The sequence below is a fragment of the Notechis scutatus genome, chromosome 2 (genome assembly GCF_049901735.1).
Source record: "Notechis scutatus isolate UNSWTSFEM ecotype Mainland chromosome 2, rNotScu1.2, whole genome shotgun sequence".
NCBI classification, from domain to species: domain Eukaryota; kingdom Metazoa; phylum Chordata; class Lepidosauria; order Squamata; family Elapidae; genus Notechis; species Notechis scutatus.
In genome coordinates, this window is record NC_142010.1 from 60,309,680 (window position 1) to 60,331,387 (window position 21,708).

At 35.6% G+C, this 21,708-nt stretch overlaps 1 protein-coding gene across 7 annotated transcripts in view; it reads right to left on the reverse strand.

Moving 5' to 3' along the window:
- ATP2B2 (ATPase plasma membrane Ca2+ transporting 2) overlaps nt 1-21,708 on the reverse strand; it is a 401,784-nt gene that overhangs the window by 153,882 nt on the left and 226,194 nt on the right. For all 7 annotated transcript variants that reach the window (XM_087954872.1, XM_087954870.1, XM_087954869.1 and 4 more), the window contains exon 3: nt 10,395-10,865. In XM_087954872.1, the coding sequence (XP_087810998.1) occupies nt 10,395-10,593 (199 nt within the window). In that variant the 5' untranslated portion in view covers nt 10,594-10,865. The remainder of the gene's footprint in view (nt 1-10,394; nt 10,866-21,708) is intronic.

Below are 21,708 nucleotides of genomic sequence, written 5' to 3' on the forward strand. Positions count from 1 at the left end.
GATGGACAAGATCAAAATCAAGTTCTTTACATAATAAAAAACAGAAGATGAAGAAGTGCAGTCAATTTGGCAAGCATACATCCAGGTGCTGATTATGGAGCTGACCATTAATTATTGGTGTCAAACATATTGGCTAAACCTAGAAAATTAAAAACAAGAAGATTTAACCTGAAGAACATATGTGTGTGAGGCTGCAACCTGGCCATTGCAGGGAAAGATGAGGAGGCCTATGATTAGACCTTCTTTCCTTTCACATATTAGCCTTACCAAGGAAGTCACTAATTGGACTGAAGTCCAATATGGCACTAGATTACCCCATGCTTCTTGTTCTAGGGGATTTCAATGCTTGTACATAAAATACTCAGTCAAGAGCTACTCAGAATTTCATGTCCTTCCCAATAACATGGGCCTGCCTACGTGGCATCTAATATATAATATATAACAGCTTGGTCCCATTAGTGATCTATGCTGGATATTGATGGAGGAGAATGCAACTCTGCGAGTTTACCTCAATTTTTATATTTTGATATTATTGAATTATCGTTCTTGGATATTGGATTTCGAAGCACTATTTCACAGTGCTTGAGTTCCTTCCTGACATGACAAGTCAACAAAATAGTGTTGTTTTATGTGTAAGTTATTAACTTATGATGTCCCATAAGTACCCTCTTGTCTCCTTTGTTGTTAAATATTTATTTGAAACTGTTGGGGAGGTCATCTGTTCTTCTAAATGGAGATGTGATACATATGGTAATGACATCACAGTCCTGTCAATCCTTGCCATATGGTCCCAAGAAGGTAATTGGAACTTTGAACGTGGGGTGTATGAGACAAAATGTTGAGACTTCATTCAGACACCACTTGCTATTAGAAAATAGTAAAATTGATTTGGGAATTTAACTATATACCTTTTGGACAGGACTGTATTATTCGTGAAAAATTAGTTTGTGGCCTTGAAATGTTTCTTATACTCAATTGGCTATGTATTTGTGATGCCAGCTAAGTATAAATGTGATAAAAAATGTGTATGATTATAATTACAGTAGTACATTAAACCATATTTCTCATGTTATTCATACTACCGTTGTATTAGACTGCTTTTCAGAAGCTGCAATTAATGCAGCTTCCAGAACTACTAACTGATGCAGGTAACAGAAATCACATAAAACCAAGACTGAAGGTTCTCCACTGACTGCCATTTGAATGTCAGGAAAAAATGTAAGGTATTAGTCCTTTAAGGTTTGACTGTTTCAGAATGACCTCTTAGAGTAGAAGTCAGCAAAATGTATAATCAGAATGAAAAAGATTAGAGGATTGTCCTTGAAAAACCCATGGATTTTGCCAAAAGCAAGTTGAAACAGTGAGCATGAAACTCTCTGTGAAGAAATGAAAGCTATCAAAGAAAAGAAGAAACTGTTTTTCACTGTGCTGATCATGTCCTGTATTACTTGAGTTAGTGCATCCTTGCAAATCTTGTTTGTGAAAGTCACTCTAGGACAGGGGTGGGCAATCATTTTGGCTCGGGGGCCGCATTGACTTTTAAAATTTGACAGACGGGCCGGGTCAGCACAAGATTTTTTGGGAATTGCCCCCACCCTTCCCCCCTTTTCCTCCTTCCCCTCCCTCGGAGGCCCCTGAGTCAGGAGTTGCTACCGCTGGCGCAGCTCTGCGCGGCTCCAGTCCGCGTTGCCTCGGGAAGGAAAGGCAAAAAGGAAGAGCCGCGGCGGTGCTTTGCAACAGCAGCAGTGGCTCCTGGTTTTGCCTTTCCTTCCCGAGGCAACGCAGGACTGGAGCCGCATGGAGCTGCGCCGGCGGTAGCAACTCCTGACAGCCCCAGCCGGATACCTGAGCGAAGCCCGGGCGGTGCGGCGGAGGCCGCTGAGCGGCAGGAAAGGGAGCTGGGCCAGCCACAGACCAGCCTCCGTGCAACACGCCGCGCCCGGCCCCGGCGAGGAAAGCAGCGGGCATTCCCCAGGCGTGCAGCGGGGGGTCTCTTTTGGCCGGCCCCAATTTTTTTTTCAGAGCGGAATATCATGCCTGGCGCCCGCGAGTTAAAACGAAGCCGAAAGTTGCTGGGAAGTTGCTCGGGTGCTGGGAGCAGGCTTTTAAAGTGCCGCCCGAGCAGGACCGCCGAGCCGGAAAACGGGCACCAAGGCAGGGCAAGGCTCCACCAGCAGCGGCCTAGCTTTAGGTGGCTCCAAGCAGCCCGCCCCGCCCGCCGGGTGGAACCTTTCCCGCTCCTCGGCGGGAAGACGCTCCAGCCTGCAAGCTTTGCCTTTGCAAAGTTTAAGCCTGGAAGCCCCGGAAAAAAAGGGGGATCGGCGGGGACTCACCTTCGGAGAGGTCGCACTCGAAGGTGATTTCGAACTCCCAGCCAAGGCCTTTGCAAATTTCTTTTCTTTCCTACCCCTAGATTGCTCCGCACTGTTTTGCAGCTTTGGGGGCCACGCGGCACAGGGCAATACGCCACACCCAGCGATTTTTTTTCAGGGGCGGGCCGGATTGGACAGACCAATGGCAGTGATTTTTTTCAGGGCGGGCGGATTGGACAGACCAATGGCAGTCATTTTTTTTCAGGGGCGGGCCGGATTGGACAGACCAATGGCAGTGATTTTTTTCAGGGGCAGGCCGCATTGGACAGACCAATGGGCCGGATGTGGCCCCCGGGCCGTAGTTTGCCCACCCCTGCTCTAGGACCATAAAAGCAACAGCTCTACTTTCATTTTTTCAGACAGGAGAGGCAGAAGCCTGCAGTTGGTTAATGAAAAAAACTGAGGAAGGACCTACATCTACACTAATGAATCTGGTAGTTAAACCTAGCAGGTGGGAAATTTGTGTTTTCGGACTTGCAAGCTTCTGATATTGTATCCTTACAATAATGTAGATTTAATTCATCTGGTCTTGTTCCCTGTCAGGTTTATCTGGGAGAGGTGACAAACAGCCCTATTCCAAACTACTCCTGTTTTTTGTGCAGAAGTCAAGCTGGAATGTTCTGATGAATGATTGCCCTATATCAAAGACTTGTGAGATCTCTGCAATGTTACTGTCAGTAGTAAAAGCTAATATTCTATCTCACTGAATCTATTGAACAGTTAAGTATAAAATTACGTAAAGCATTATTCTGTATAATTTATATTGTAGATAAAATTATGAGAAAGTCGAAGTAAATAATGGGATAATAACTCAGGCAAGCATGCAATGTGCAGCCAAGTTTCTTTATGTCAACGTGGAGAGAAAAATCTTGCATTCATCTGCTGCATCCTTTGGAATAATATTTGCTTTTTACAAAACTAGCAGTACAATTGCATTTGAAGATAATATGCCTCTGAAAGAAACTGCCAGAGTCCAACTTTATAGTTTTTGAATGTAAATCACGTGCCTGGACCTCCAAATACTTTTGGACTCTAGCCTTAACTGCTCATCCTAGCGGGCTGTTAAATACTTCTGACCAGGGTAGAAGAATAGATTAGAACTTTCACATTCTATTTCCAATGCATGCTCTCAACGTTAAAAAAGCATATATTTCATTATCTGCCAATTAAATGTTATCTGACATTAAATACTTTTATATCAATTAAAATGATTATGAAAACCAGTGATTCTTTTCAGCCATCTGGGGTCTCCAACTTTGGCAACTTTAAGACATGTGGATTTCAACTCCCAGAATTCTCAGCCAGTTTTGCTGGCTGTGGAATTCTGGGAGTTGAAGTCCACAAGTCTTAAAGTTGCCAAGGTTGGAGACCCCGGATCTAAAAGACCATTTTCATTTCTCAATAAAAAGATAATTTATGGAACGAAAACTTAATATTAAGTGACATACAGCAATGTTTTACCAAAGCAAATTAATTTCAGTACTATTTTGGATGCCATGTGCATCAAGAAAAAAAGAGGCCTAAAGTGAGTCTAATCACAGATGTTTAGAAAAAATTATATCAAGGTCAGATTACACATTGATTTGGTTCACGAATCATATAAAATTGATTTTTAATGATGCATAAATTAACCAAAATTAGTTTCACATGATATGTTAAATCAGTGGTGGGATTCAAAATTTTTTACTACCGGTTCTGTGGGCGTGGCTTGGTGGGCATGGCAGGGGAAGGAGACTGTAAAATCTCCAGTCAGAGGTGGGATTTGCCGGTTCTCCGAACTACTCAAAATTTCCGCTATGGGTTCTCAAGAACTGGTCAGAACCTGCTGAATACCGCCTCTATACTAAATTAAAATCATAAAAACACATGCTAGGCCAAAACCAAACAAATTCAGTGCCATGTGTCACTCTCTTCTTTCCTGTACATCACCTGTCCGGGCACACATTATCTAAGACTAAAAAGATTGCCTATTCTTGCTCTAAATGGGATCAGGTTGTCTGAAGGATTCCTTTCACTTATATGAACCTGGTCACACATTAGTCCACGAAATCAAGCTAGTGATAAGAGTAGATGGAAGAGGGCTGTTCCTACAGCATGATGGATAGGGCTCCATGGAAAGTAACAAACCTATTATTACAACCTTTACAAGAGTCCTAAAAGGGCTTTAGTTTTGGAGGAAAACAGTCAAATAATTTACTTTATTTAGTCCAGGACTGTCAAACACAAGGCTCATGAGCAGATGTGTCATGTGATGGCCACACCCATGCCTGGTTTAGCGAAGGAGAAAAGGTCATGATATGTCACGTGACGCCGCCACGACAATGCAAGTTTGACACCCTGATTTAATCAATGCTTAGTTACTAATAATTAGTATGTTATTTAAACCCAAATAGCTTTCTATTCAGTTGCTATACTAAACTGTTCCATTGTAATAGAATAATGTTTGAGTTTGTTTTTTTAAACTGCAACTTTTTTTTTGCTTTTCTATTTATAGTTAATTTTGTTTGGAAGATTGTTTATAGTTTGTTGTAATTAAGTTTACATTAGTAATTGGAAACAATTCTGAAAAAATATTTTTATCATTAACACTATAAAATATTCAAAACAACTTTATAAAAAGTAAAAATAGCAGACGTATAGTACATCTTTACTATAAAAGTCCATCTAATATACAATCAAATTCTATTTTGCCTGGCTAATAGATTTCATTGGAAACTGGTGCACTTTTCAAGATATTTGTTTCTACGGTGGGTTTATGGTATTGTCTCCCAAAATTACTGTATATTTTCAAGTATATTATCCTTGAAAATTCAAATAAAAATGAGCTACAAATTGCCTAATTAGTTCTTCAAATACTGGGATCTAATGAAAGATCCCAATTAAGTCCTTTGGAAAAAATGATGTTCTTTAGTTTGCCATTTTTTATTAGCACATTGCACCAAACATTTAAGGACCTCAGTTTACTTTAACATAAACTTTTTTCTAATTTGGATGCATCTAAATGTAAATTGTCTAATATTCTTTCATCACAACAAAAGGTTGAGAGTAATTCTTCACATAAACTTAATTCACCCAATTCATTATCTAAATATTAATATAATGGAGGAACATCTTGCTTTCAAATTATAGAATTCAAGGGTTGAAAATCAGGTTGGCTGTAACCCTAACCTTGAAAATTATCTAGTCCAATGTTCTGCCCAATGCTAGAATCATCTACTAGAGTTTATAGGTTAACAAAGCAGTGGTCATTTGTCCCAATTAAAACAAATGCTTCTCTATTCTTCATTTGCTCCCAAATATACTCATGCCAAAGTCAGAGAGGCAAAATGAACTAGCCATTTAAACAGAGTTGCCTACCTTTCTTTCCCTTTTAGGAGTAACTATTTTAGATGCCAGAAATTGAAACAGAAGCTGCCCTCCTACAGATATATAGAAGATGAAGTTTGCTTACGTAACCACATTTGTTTTTCACATCGACTCCTAAGACTTGGATTTTCCTATTTATCTCAACATCTTTAGGACCTCATAGTTTCTGCCTTGTAATGAAGTGAATAAATCAAAGAGTAGGGTGGACATACGATTTGTAGCCAAGGACTGAACTTTTAACAATATATACTTTCAGCATCCAAAGGCTAAAGTCTGTCACATACACACACACACACACACACACACACACACACACACACACACAAATAAATAAATTTGGGTCAAGTATTGTATGGAGTCCAGATCGATTTCTATGCTGGAAAACATTGTTAAGATGATTTTCCCATATTTCTATAATCTACACTTGTTACACCCTACACAGAAGAGTAGGAGCTAGGAGACAAGATTTTTGGGAAGCAGCCAACTATCTTTGGCTGATGCAAAATCTTCCATATTTATAATTCGGTTTTCTTGCTAACCAGATCGATATTACTGAATGCTTTGTTTTGTTTTAGCAGTATTTTTCATTCTTGTAATAGTATTATATTTTGTTTCCAGACATTTGACCATAGTAAGCAACATAGGTATATACTGAATTTTGATGACATATTATCAGACTGCACATCATAAAAACCTGCCAATACATTCAAAAGTTTGTATAACGCAATTTTTAATTTTAAAAAAATAGTGCCATGGGTAAAGTTATCCAAAAGCAAATCATTGAAGTAACACTGAGTGGAAAGTCATCTGCTTTCCATTTTAGAAATACCCCTTGTTTTTAATATTTTATACTATAATTTGTAGCAGAATATCACACAAAAAGTTATGCTAATATCTGTTTCAGAAAAATGAGAATAAAATTGATATGCCAGATTTAAATACAGCATATGAATTAAACATAAATATGAATTTAAAATAAGTTTCATGAAAAATGAGCAGTACTATTGTACTATCCAATATAAATATTGAATAGCAGTGAGAAGAAATTTTTTTCCAATGAAAGAATCTCCCTCATTTTTTAAAAGTTCATCATTCCCTATTGGATTATATTTATTCTTGTTTCAAGACAGAAACAGAAGTAATCCATCCAACTCATCCCATTTGGATTTGTATGCTCTTAGCATCTTTTATTCTTCTCATTCATGCAAGCCCTTTGATGCTGGTAAAATCAGGAAACAAGGATCATCTGGTTTCTGGAATGATATTTCTTGTTAGTAGGGTAATATAGTAAAATCTTGAAAGACTGCAAGAGCAATTTTCCAGATCATCTTATGATTAACATAATTACTCTGATTTTTTTTCTCATATTCTTACATTCCCCTGGACTAAGACATCTTTTCAGTAATAGTCCTGTTCCCCCTCCTTCTCTCCTCCCCCCATAGTAATCCTGTTCTCTCTTCTACGTTTATAGGGTTTGGAACATTACATCAGACCATTCCATCAGTTAAAGAGAATTTGGGTTCACATGCAATGGTTTTCAGTTACAGTACATTTCCCTGTATTGTGCAATAGCCTCTCACTGGAGATTAGCCTAGTATTTTCTACAATATTGTAATAGATTTGTTCTTTTATTGGTTTTTTTATAATGTTTTAATGACACAAATCATCAGAAGTCATTTTCTGAATCCAGGGGTACATAAACACGATCAATCAATCCAGTTACCTATTATTCATTTCCTTTAATCCTGTATTTTTAATTGCACTGACTTCCTTATCTTCGGATTTACAGAAGCGAGTTTGTAGCTATGTCTTGGATACATTTAAATAACAATATGTTTATTTTCTTGTCTCTATTTACTATACTGAAAGAGAACAATCTCATTTTATATGATAACTTTGAATGTTACTTTCTTATTATGTGTTATAACATGTGGCAGCAGAGTAGCTATCCATAGTTGCTGAATTCAGAAAAGCAAACAGTTAGTTAGCAGTGTTTAGTATAATACATGGATGGGACTCCTTCTCCCCCATCCCCCGCATACCAGAGATGTAGGATGAACTGGAACATTTTTAAAAAGGAAAAAGGAACAGCCTTGGCATAATTCCAGTAGTCGCCAAGCAAAAAATATAAACATGGACAGGAGATAATGTTAATTTAAATAAAACCTTTTCTGCATATTTTATATAACAGCAAACTATAGCATAGTTTTATAGCTGGAAAGCAAAAGAAATTCATAATTACATATATTTGAGCCATCCATAAATTTAGAATTCATCATTTGTAAATAATAATAATGGTTCATTTTAAAATAATGGTTTACATAGGAATAACCCAACAGTCATAGTATACATGGAACTCTTGTCTTAAATACATGTTATTTCTGCACTAATGTATATAACAAAAATGGTATAATTTACTACACACAATAGATTTATTTATCATTTTCTCTTTCATACACTTCATAATTCTGCTGAAACTGCTCCATCTATATGTCAAGTATTGTAATGTTACTGAAAAAGTAAAATGCCTTTAGAAGTTGTGGGTGATCCAACACTTGAGTTTTTAAAAAAGAGATTGGACACCCATTTATGTGGAATGGTATAGAGTTTCCTGCTTGGGCAGAGTGTTGGAATACAAGACCTCCAAGGTTCCTTCCAATTCTGTTATTCTATATTCTGTAACTCAAGAATGTTCATTTCTCATGTATTTCCTATACATTTCAAAGCTATTACTATTACCATTAATAACACACAATAAGTCTAATAAAATAGTGTCTGCCTATAGTGTTGGACTAAAACTCTGCATCCTAAATGTTCTTTATATTATAGCACCATATTTCTCTGATGACATAAAATGGCATGAAATGTGAAATCAAGAAGTGTTTCCATGAGTAAAACAATAATATATACGAAATGGATAAATCTGAAGATTTACGGATAGTACTGAATTTCAATCATGTCTTATACTGCAAACTATCATACATAAAAGTGTGTACTTTAGGCTTGGAGAAATGATTGTGTACTTTAAGCCTGGAAAAATAATATGGTGTTTTGTACTAATGAAAGTCACTATGAACTAAAGGGATCAAGAACCAAAAGACATTCCACTAAGAATAAATGCAGGATCTTTAACATCTCCTTTCCACTTTAACTACAAACACAGTCCTTATTCTGCTTTCCATCTCTGCAGCAGAATTCTCATAAGGAAAAGAATGCAAAAACTTGATATCCTATCTTTATTTTCAGACCACAATTCCACATCCAAACTAAATTGTTCAAAATATCTTTAAAATCCCCAAGTTTGTATCACTTCATAATGCCTCATTGTGCATTGGAATGAATGTTATTTTGGGAATCTGAATGGCCCCACGGATATTTCATCAGTTTTATAGACAGCCATAAAGCAAAATGGTTTGAAATTGTTTTCTAACCATTTTAAATCACAATTTTACCATGAAAAATCAGCTTTACCATGTAGAAAATCAGCTTTAGTAACATAGTTATATGAAATCAATTTTATCAGTTTACACTTTCTAGGGTAAGCGATCATTGTTAATCTTCTCAGAAGCCTAATATCACAAAACGCAATGCCCATGATTCAGAAATGTTATACCTGAAGGATCAGGACATGCTTAGGACACAAGTATAAATATATACAAATATGATTATACATGTCATGTATGTAATTCTTCTAACACTTGCAAAATTGTTTGATAAAAATGCATACATTATCAAATTGATTCATTATGTACCATCAAGTCCTAGTTGGCTCTTAGCAACCACACAGATTGTCTCCATGACAATGAACTGACCTAATCTGGTCTTTCAAGTCTTCCAACAATGCACTCATTACCACTGAGTCCATCAACCCTGCACATTGTAAAAATTGCAAAAGAGATGTTTTATCTTATATATTAGGGGGAAGTACTTGAAATACATATGTGTGGGGGGAAATGAATACAAAATATGTATATTTTTATAAACATATATACATTTCATGAAATGAACTGGTTTGTGGTATTAAAAAATGAAACAGCTATATTCTCCCATGCCTATTTGGCATTATAGCTTTCCTGATTTGTTAATTAAGCTACTTCCTGATTAAAGTTTTTAAGCACAGATGAAGAATGAACACTGAGAGGTTCTTATATGACTCCAGTGATAGTGTAACACAGACTCTGGTGCAATGTTTCACGTATACAAAGCAAAGTCAGACAGAAATATGATATAACTTGATCAAGAAACAGAGAACTCTAAGAATATGAAAAAAGAATACCTTACACAAAGCTATATGAAGTATCATATATGGCATTGGAAATAACTGGAATATCTTCAACAATTTTCCTTATATAGTCCTTTAAAAATAAGCCTCCTCTAAAAAAATCAAATTAGCATTTTAACAACTTTCAAGAGCAGTGCTATTTTTGTATTTTCACACTACAGAAGTTTTAACAGTGAAGTTGTCTCACTGTGCTGCAATCCCTTTGTTGAAGTTTTCCCCCTTTGCAATTTTCATTTCCAATTTAAGCACACCACAACATATACATCTCAAAATCTATTTCATGAATTTGTCTTAAGAGGGTTAAAAAGACATTGTACCATACCATGATACCAAACCTCTGTGGCTGGTTTAAGAAAAATATTAATATTGCTTACCTTCTATTGGCGAAGTGTTCAAGTGTCTACAGAGGCCCTCTGTGTCCCCATACGTCTCCTTAATTTTTACCACTGCTTCCATTCCTCGAAGTTCCATAAGAGAACGCAGATCTTGAAGCGTACACCCAAATTCTCCTGCATGATTGGCCTCATTTCTTTGGTTCTTTGAATAAAAATCGCTGTTTGTCATGTCACCCATTGCTGCTGATAATATTGCTCTGTTCAATGTGCTATGTACAAATTAAAAATTTGTAACGGTAGAAACTCAAATTCCAGCCAAAGAACAAATCCACTTTATGTGAACAGTAACATGAGCAGAGTAAGCAATGAGTGATAGAAATGTCTTCCACCAGATGATAGTCCACAAGATGGCTGTTTTCAAGATTGCAGTCCAATTGCACTCCATTCACTGTTTCCCATTATGCTGTATCCAGACAGTTGGCATCTACATGGTCATTTCTTTTTTCAGACCTTAAGAAACAAATCCAAAAAATGCATTAAAAGAATAAGCCAGGCTTGTAGAAATTCATTCCATCATATCATTCTGAAATGTGCCTGAATAGTACAACTTTAACCCAGAAGAAATGCTAACAGTCTTACAGAGATAGCTCCATATATTTCTGTCATCCTAGCTGTGTCATCCAGAGCACTCTTCCCAGTTTCAGAAGCTAGTGTAACAGTCTTACTTTAATCAAGTCCCAAGAGCACCAGCTAAATGAGATGGCTCATGAATATTAATAAATAAAGCATTAGTCCAACAGCCTAGATGTGCCTCTGGTAGGGATTCTTGTTGAAACTGCTATATCAATCTTTCATCTAACAAAAACACACACAAAAAATCTACTACCTACTAAAAACTATGACTCCTAAACATTAATTGAACATCCATTATAGAAACTATTTTTCATTACAAAGCAAATAAAACTGGAAAAAGAACATTTACATCTCCAATGTTGTATACATTTAAATATATCAAAGCTTGCCATATTGACAGTCTATGGCGATAAAAACAAACAGAAAGAGGAACATTAAAAAAAAATACCTGGATGCCTTTAAGGTAAATTTTATTTGACAAAGAGGAAAAGCTGCTTTCTTTCAGCATCACTTTTTATCTGATACCTATAACATGAAAAACTGAACATTTCCTGCAAACCCTAAATAGGCAAACATGCCTACCTGGTTTTAATGTTATTTAGGAATAATCATGGATAAATTTCAAGAGGCAGCAATTTAACAACATATTATAAAATTGTTTCCCGGATATACTTGCTGGTGAGCTTCATATACATCCATAGCCAGCTATTCCACTTCATCACTGAGAGTTTAACTCTCTTAGAGCTTTGTTTTGTTTAAGGGGATTAAAGCCAGTGTATAAATTGAAAAGGGTTTGCTCATTGAAAAACAGACTTTTATAAAAGTTAATATGAATTTTTAATAAGAAACATTAACCATGTGTAGCAATATGCTAGTGCTAGTGCATATTTTATAAAAACAATATATTTTAAGGTACATATAAAAGACATGAAAGTTTAATCTTCCTAATCTGCACCAATAGAACTGTGGAAAAAAATCAGTGGCTGAATATAAAGTCTGAAGAAATGTACACAAACCTCTAAATTACTACTTCATTAATCCTGATTTTTTTAAAATGTACTCTTTCAAACTAATCGTGACTGCTAAAGACTCCATGGATAAGTTTACACCATTTTCTTAGTGAGAACTTTACTATTTTTTTCTTGAATTCGAATTTCCCAATTCAACCTTCAGCCTGAAAATCTTTGGAGGTCTTCTAAGCAAGCACTCACCAAATCCGACTCTCTTCAATTTTCTGAAATCAGCAAAGATCAGAAGGAAGATGAGCCTTATTGGGACATTTAATCCAAAACTGGAAATTATTACAAAAGCTATTTCCCCTTCTAGTTGCATGGCTTCAAATTTCCTACAACTAGACATGTCATATTACCTCTCTCAACATTACCAATGTGCTTGTATGCTATATGAATTCTGTAGGAGAGGAACACCAGAAGCATAGTTGATGGGAAGGTTTCAGCTATGTGCAGAGAGAGAGACAGAGAGACAGAGAGAGAGAGAGAGAGGAGAGAGGGAGAGGGAAAGGGAGAGACCGATTTGCCTTTTTGTATGCAGAAACAATTTACATTGACAACCACTTACATTGGATAACTCTGTAAGGTCATCTCTGATTGACAGACATCTATTTATACTTCTAAATGGATCTTTTTGAATGAGATTAGGTTGCAACATATCATTAAGTCCAAAAGCTTTACTATTTCATGAGGGTTTGAAATATTTACTGTAGCATGAAAAAAAACCCTCCAATGTCTTTTAAGCCTAATGAAATCAATATAGAAGACAGGCATATGATAAATATATGTTAGATATAAATGACAGCACTGATGTCAAAAAAATATTTGATGAAACATGAGTTTTTTCCTGAAAGCTAGGCTGCAACCACTAATCCTTCCTTCTTTAGCATTTCACTTCAGCTTTAAGATATGTTCTTTTTATACCACAATCCACTAATTTTAGAAGTTGTTCTACTGTGAACTCTCTTTGATTAAAAATTCTTGCTGGGATAAACTTAGAAGTAGCTATCTGATTAGGTCTGTCGCCTCCAGCAAACAAGCATTAATACTGCACCTTCGTTCTACCAATATTTGTTCCATCTTTTCTAAAAGTATCATGTCATTTTGACAGCCAACTTTAGGGGTGCTACCTGCTACAAAATAATTTTCCTACTTAATATTTTATTTGAGAATCAATTAAAAATTAACCAACAAACAAAAGACAAAAGAGATGTTTAAGGAACAATTGAAATTCTGTATCAGATAACCTTAGAAAGTTAATATACTGTTGTTTTGTAAAGCATATTCTCATATGGTAAAAGTGTAGAACACAAATAGTACTAGCTATTAACTATAAGTTTTAGGTTCTTATGAAACCTGATAGGAAATCTGTACAAAGAGTTTATGAATTCTACCCCAAAATTAGCACTTTATTACAACTGAAATTCTTCAATACTCTTGCTAATAAGTATGTCACTTCAAAAACATAGGAGTATGTCACTTCAAAAACATAGGAGTATTTCTTTACTCCTTTATTACATTTATTTGTATCTGCTTCACCTGCGACTCTAGGAGGCTCACAATAAAATCACAATAAAATTAAAACACTGAAATAACATAAAATCTAACACAGCCTACAATTTTCAAACAGTCAAACTTCCAATTTTCCCAACTTTGTTTTGTACAATATACAATTCTAGTGATTTTTAATCAAGGGTGGGATTCTACCGGTTCGCACCTATTCGCTAGAACCGGTTGTTAATATTCTAAGCAGTTCAGAGAACCGGTTGTTAGAAGAAATTACTGACCTAATCCTGTAAGGAAGGCAGGAAGGAAACATTCTGGTGTTGCTTACAGAAACTGCCTCTCTGTTAACCCTCATTACATTCTTGGCAGGACTAGACTTCCTGTCTCAGGAACTTCTCTGGAATTTTTTTTCCATCCTTTGGTGGTACTTTGCTAGTATGGAGTGACCATTCAAAGTTACAATGGCACTGAAAAAAGTGACTTATGACCGTTTTTCACACTTATGACTGTTGCAGCATCCCCACAGTCATGAGAGGCCAGGCGAGGAGATGCATGCCTCGATGTGAGTGATATTGAGTTGGCCACACCCAGCCAATAACATGACCACCAAGCCACACCCACCACCTAAGCCACATCCACAGAACCGGTTGTTAAAAAATTTGAATCCCACCCCTGTTTCTAATTCATTAATCATGTGCCATTAAGTCAGTGTGAACTTTTAATGACTACATATTTTCCCCAGGATAGTCAGTGTCCAAGCTGGTCCTTCATATCTCTCAATGGTGCAACCATTACTATTATAACTAGTTCATCCATCTTGCTGTTGGTCAAAATCTGTTGTTGTTTTTTATTTTTCTTTCCACCAGTAGTACAGATTCAGTAGCAATTGAAATCTGGTCATTATGTGGAACTTTTTTGATGAACATTTGCTTCATTTATATTCCATGTTAAGCATTTGTAATATACAAAAAAAGTCAATACATATAACACCTAATTCAGTATCATCCCTTTCACTTTGCTTTTGCACCTATAAAAGTTTTGTAACAGTCACATCTGTCACATCCATTTGTAATGTGTTCTGTTCTTTAAGCTTTTCTAGAAATTATCTTGCTTTCTGCATAGAATTCAGCTGAAACTCCTGCTGTTTGAAAGTTTAAAAAAAAATCACTTCTTCCAGTTTGTTCATCAAAATGTAATATTTTTTCTGTTTATCATTCAGAAAGGAATAGTCATTTATGTTACACAGTATTCTAATCAGAATTTCTTTAAGCACAATTAAATATGTATTATTAATCTTCAATCTTATATTAAAATGCGGCTGTAGAATTTGTTCTGTGGTCTTCTTCCTGACAAATTGTATGAGAACATCCCTTAACTTTCAAGATACTGTATTTATTCTATAAACTTTGTCTATTTCCGCCATGTATCCTCTGTACTCCATTCTTCCAAAATTGACAAAGCTTTAATCACCTTTTCCATAAGTCTTCACCAGGATCCTCTGGGATCATTCTGAATTTCAAGCAAAAATCCTTCTCTTTTAACTCCAATAGTGCAGTTAATCTAAATCTCTCTTTATGCTTTCTTACTGTCCAAAATTTCCACTTTATCTTTAATTTATTTGACATTTAGTCACTTGTTTTACAGAGTTCTCCATCTTTTTTAACTTCTTTTATCTCCTCTTTCATCTTTACTAGTCTTCATCCTTTCGCTCTTCAAAAGTTTTTAATTGAGTATTAAGTGATTCAGACATTTTTTTGCCTAAGTCCTTAAACATTTTCTGAAAGAACTCTGGTACAATTCCTATTTCTGCAAGTTGCTCTAACAACCCCTTCTCCTTTCTACTATTTTTTTCGTTTCTGGTGGTTGCCATTCTAATATTGTAACCCAAAAATAAACATATCCCAATTATAACAGGGAAAGTAAAAGGCAGAGTTCCTTTTTTTTGTCTTTCTATACCCTTTCATCTCAAATGATACTCCATAATCATAGTCACCATCATAATCTGGCTCATATTATCTTTTTCTTTATTTGTAAAATCCACCAATAACATTCCTATGAAGATCAGGTTCACTTGTCTATTTAATTGCAGTATTTTCAAAAGCAGTGGTGGTATTTTACCAGTTCGGCCCAGTTCTAGCAAACTGATAGTGCCAAAGATCAGCTGGCAGAGAACTGGTTCGCTCCGAGTCTCTCCGACATTCTGCAGTTTGGGCTCACCTGCTTGCCCTTGCTCCTAGGTCCTTTTTAATCTCTCAACGGTTTGGTGTGGCAGAACGGATTTCTGTGCTAAACAGCTGAAAAACGCAGTAGCTTAGTTTTTACTGTTTTAAAGCACGAGTCTGGCGTGCGCGAGAGAGTCATGCGAGTCACGCAACCCCTCCTGCAGCCATGCCCACCAAGCCACGCCCACAGAACTGGTGGTGGGAACTTTTGAATCCCAACATTTCAAAAGCACTTTCACCAAAATTTAATTACAAAATTGCTGTCATCGATATTCATTTTAAACTTTCTTTCATCTAATTTGTAGGAGATAATTAAGTTGAGCTTGAGGGAGGGGTCAAAGGCATCAATCATGAGTCTCTTTGTGCCCATAAGAGATCTTGAATTCCTTCTACTCTTATCTCCCGCTAATTTCCCTTGGCCATTAGTAATTCAGATTCTTGTAGAGAATTTACAATTACCATAAATCTTTATGTTCATTTGAACTGGTTGGGTCTCCTGATTTTCTTGGTGCTTGGCACAATTCTTGTTAAACTTTTTGCTGAAAATTTAAATCCTTTAAAAATCTTTTTCCTGAGGAAGAAGGCGGAGCCTCCTCACTGACAGACCGTAGATTGTGACTCTCTGCAGCTATGGTCTGTGCTCTTTCATTGGAGAGCCCCAATCATTACGATTAGGGGCTGAAGCTGCCTTGGAGGGGCGGCGGAGTAAGGGGAAGCCACAAGCCAGGTTGAGGGGAGCCACATCTCCCCCCCCCTGGGCTTGGTCTTTTCCCCCCTGAAGACGACTGCAGCGGTGGTTTAAAATGGCCACCCTGAAGAGGAGGACTCAGCTGGATTAAGATTTGTGCAGGAGGGAAGAAAGAGGTGGATAACATCTGAACCGGGACAACTGGGCAATACAACTAAACAAAAGTAACCCGGGATTAAGGGAATATGGAATTTTTAAGAAAAGAAAAGTGAGCGGCAAAATTGCACAGGGACAGGAAAAAAAATAAGAAAATATTTTTGACAGCTAAGTGGGGCTTCAAACTAGGAAAGGAAGAAGCTGGAACTAAAGATTTAACTAAATTGGACTAAAATATTTTGGGAATAAACAGGCATAAAATAAAGCTGGACTTAAGATTGACAAAAAATAATAACAATAAAGTTTACAAATTGGAGACTGGACTGTGCTGGAATATTGAGGTTCGAAAAACCCTAAATAAAAAAATAGGGGGAAAAGGTGAAGACTTTGTATAATGGAGAGTGCCACCTTTTGACAAAAACTCGAGCTCAAACAAAACGGAAAGCATCCTGTTTGTGAATGAACTTGTGTGGATATAACATTAAAGAAATATTGAAACAAAGTAAGAATCTTAGAAAGTGAAAGCAGAACCAGAATAAAGGAAAAAGCAAGGAAACACTGACTGTGGGATTGATTGATGTTTTTGCTATAGACCCTGGGCTGGAATAACTGAGAACTTTAGAAAATTGAAAGAAGAAACAAGGAAAGTAAAAGTGTTTGGTGTTTTTTTTTTGTGGACTTTAACGATCATAAAATATAAGAGTGTGTAATGATGATATCAATTCAGGAATTAAAAATGGAACTTAAAAATATGAGAGAATTACTACAAGAAAGAGGCGAGTCACTTTGCTCTGTGTTAGAAAAAATGGAAATGGCGATTGAAGAACAAGAAGAAAGAGCTTCAGAGGAGGAGGAGTCGACTCAAGGAGAAGACATTTTAAATAGACAATTAACACAAAGAACACTACAAAGAAGTGGGGAGAGAAGGAAGGTTAAAAAGTTGAGAATTAAGAAGGCAATCAAAAGGGGAATACCTGTGAAGTCAGGAAAGGCAGAAAGACCCAGCAGAAAAGGGGAAAGGAAGATATTAAGAAAGAGAGGGATATAAATTGGAATGAGAAAAGATATGGGGAAAAGAGGGGGAGGAGAAGCAGTAAGAAATATGTGCATGAAATAAAGAAATATCGAAATAGTAAAATGTTGAAAAGAAATTGTTTTTTCAGAGATAATGGTTGATGAATTAAAAAGGGGATTCTGCAGGGTGACAAGGTTAATAAGTATATTTCTGCAACTAAAAATATTTAGAAAATAGGGTAATATAGATACTGATAACTCTTATTAAAAATCAAGGGGGGGAAATATGCTGCGGAATCCAAATGAAAAGATGTAATGATTATTATTGTAACTTCTTAAAAATAATGGTTTATTGGGAATCAAGATGAAGGAATAAAGGTATATTTTATTCATTGAGGTGTCACACTCAAAGCAGTAAAGGGGGGGAAACCTATACTTGTTTTTTTTTTTAGTGTTAAAATTTGTATTAATCTAGAATTTATAAAAAGAATGTGTAATGGAAAGGGAATATGACAGACTAAAGAACCAACTAAATTAATAAGTTAACATAGACTATTAAAAGCAAGGAGAGACATTGGTAACTTATTATTATTATTATTATTATTATTATTATTATTATGCAAACACATATTGTTTATCTTTATTTTTAAAATAAATATTAAAGGATTATATTTGAAATAATTGAAATGAAACAAAAAGATGTTTCGATTGAGATTAATGAAAGAGGCAAGAATTAATGTGTTTGTTTCTCTCCTTACTGAAAATTTGGAATGGAAAAGGTAATAATAGAATTAAGTATGCATATATGAATGTATAATTGCTGTCATATTTGTATGTAAAGGTGATGACCCGGAAATATGTTGTCCACTATAAAGAGATTTTTGTTTTTAATGTGAAAAACTGAATAAAATTTGACAACCCAAATGAATTTCTTTTTATTCTGTTTTTTATCATTTTCCTTACCAATTTCTGTTTATTTTAATTTGTCTTATTAAATATATTAAATATATTTAATTATATTTGCAGAAAACACAGTATTTAAATTACTGTTATAATTAAAATAAAAAGCAATTTGATTAGGACTTTAATTATATGAAATAAGCCTCAAAAATATTTTCATGATTTAAAGCACATTACATTGCCAATCACATTTTTTGTACTGAATGTTTTCTCTTATGTATATATGGAAAATAATTCTTATCAACTGTTTTAGAAAATTGTCAGTTTATGGAATCCTTCTCTACTGCATGATATATCCCTTGTGTACTGGAGGCTCTGAACTATCTTCCCTAAGTGACATATATATCTGTCTGTCTCATATCTCTATTTCTCTATCTATTTCTGTCTATGTCTATTTCTTTCTATCTCCATCATCTATCATCTATCTATCTATCTATCTATCTATCTATCTATCTATCTATCTATCTATCCATCCATCCATTGATCCATCCATCTATCCATCTATCATCTATCTATCTATCACCTATATCTATCTATCTATATTGATCCAAACTCTGTCAAGGACCTTGGAGTATTAATCTCTAAGTGCTAGAGCCCACTGTAACTACATAGCCAAAAAGGCATTAAGAATTGTTAACCTAATCTTACGTAGCTTTTTCTCTGATAATATCACACTACTAACTCGAACATACAAAACTTTTGCTAGACCAATACTCGAATACAGCTCATCAGTCTGGAACCCGCATTATGTATCTGATATTAATACAGTTGAGAAAGTCCAGAAATATTTCACAAGAAGAGTTCTCCACTCCTCTACTCGTTGCAGAATACCTTATGCCACCAGACTTGAAATTCTAGACCTAGACAACCTAGAACTATGCTGCCTTCGGTCCAATCTAAGTATAGTATATAAAATCATACATTGCAATGTCCTACCTGTCAATGTAGCTTCAGCTTCAACCATAACAATACAAGAGCAAACAATAGATACAAACTCAAGGTAAACCGCACCAAACTTGATTGCAGGAAATATGACTTCAGCAACAGAGTGGTCAATGTCTGGAATACTCTACCTGACTCTGTGGTTTCTTCCCCAAACCCCAAAAACTTTAATCTTAGACTGTCTACTATTGACCTCACCCCTTTCCTAAGAGGTCTGTAGGGGGTGTGCATAAGCGCACCAACGTGTCTAATGTCCCTGTCCTATTGTTTCTTTTTATTTTTCCTATATGTATCCATTTCATATATTCATAACTATGTTTATACTTAACCTGTTATCTTATAATCGCTTGACAAATAAATAAATAAGAAACAAGAATATTTATTATTTGATATTGCCACCCATGTTGTCATGGTGATTTGGGGCAGCAAAGACAATAGATTCAATAAGAAATTAGAAAACATAAATATACACATTGTAAAAAACAAAGAAGAAACATGGAAATTGAAGATAAGACCATCAACAATAAATTAGCAATAACTCAGACTTGAACAACTTCCCAACCCCCAAGCAGGGACACCTAGGTCTGAAAATGTTTCCAAAAATCCAACAGAGTTGGGACCAATCTAATCCCACATAGAATCATATTTGAATGATTAAGCAGAGTGATAGAAAAGTATCTTGCTCAATGAAATTTTTTCAAAACACATCCCTCCTGATATTGTTGAAGAAAATGATGCTTCAAATATCCCATTCCTTGCTATTAATGGCTTTAGAGGTCACATTCAAGACCTTGACTCGTACCTAGAAGCCAACTGGGAGCCAGTGCAGTTTGCAAAGCAATGGTATCACATAGAGCAAGGGTGTCAAACTCAAGACCCGGAGGCGAGATCCAGATTGACAAATCAAACAAATAATAAATAAATAAATTCCATTACAGTGTTATCTCTTTGTTTTGAAGGAAGGGGCAAAATTTGAGAGAGAGATGGCAGGCAATTAGATCAGAGTTAGTACTAGCAGAGGAAGATATTTGGGGATTTTGAGGAAAGGTTGCTCACAAGGTGACAGGATCAATGTTTAAGAAGAATCCTGCTTTCCAGCCTTCACTATTCACCCATTGTCAGGACAGTGGCTCTGGCTGCTACTAATGAATGTCAGGCCAGTCTGTACAGGATCTTCCTCATCCATGGTTTGACTGTGGATGAGATAGCTGACAGGATAAGAGGGGAGTAAGCAATTGTGATCTGTGAAGTACAGTACTGTTGGCTTTCAGAGGCTCTATAGCAATCCCCTGACTGGACTTTAGAGAGCATTTGGATTTGTTATGGCAAACATCCTGTGTGCTGACATACCACCCTGAACTTAATCACTGAGTTAGCAATAAAGTTATCAAGGCTGATAATTCTTGATGATTTCAACTTGCTATCAAATGACACAGAGGCTGAGACACCTCAGGAGTTGCTAAGTTTATGCAATACTAGAAATGGTTAAGCTGTTTATTTAAAAGAACACAAAAAGTGCCATAATGACCTTAAAATGCACTAAACAAGGAAATAGAAACTGTGAAAAAAACTCATTATTAAAAACCTTCTATTATGCTGAGAAATGTTATATTCAAGTATCGCTATGTTTTTAAACTTCATAAATTGTGTCATTTATACATACATCCAAAATAGCTGATCAACTGATGTCAGATCATTCTCGTTCCTGATTTTAAAAATGTGTACTGTAATATCCAACCGCATTATATAACTTTTAGAATATTAGAAAGTTTTTCCCAGGTTTAATATACATTCCATGTGTCCTCAAAAAACTAAGTTCAGTCTACTGTTCCATACTCCAGAAAGGTATTTGCTGCAGCAAGTTCTGAAATTTATTGTTGTTATTAGGGACTAAATCCAATCTAACTGAAAGGACACAAGCTTCTTTTGTTGTAAAATTATAAACATGAAATGGAAATGTAATGCCCTATATATTTTTTATGGAAGAAAAACAGGAAATGCTTATTTTAAAGGCATGTAAATATTTGCATTAAAAAAAAACATAAATAGCCAGGAAAAAAACAGATATAGTTTATCATAAGTATGATTAAGAAAACCAAAAGCTTTCTCATTTCAGGAACATTACAAATAGTGTTTAATCTTATATTCAAATTATAAACAATAATATATAATAGGTTACATAGTTTTTAAAAGGTAGCAAAATACCACATATAAATGGATTT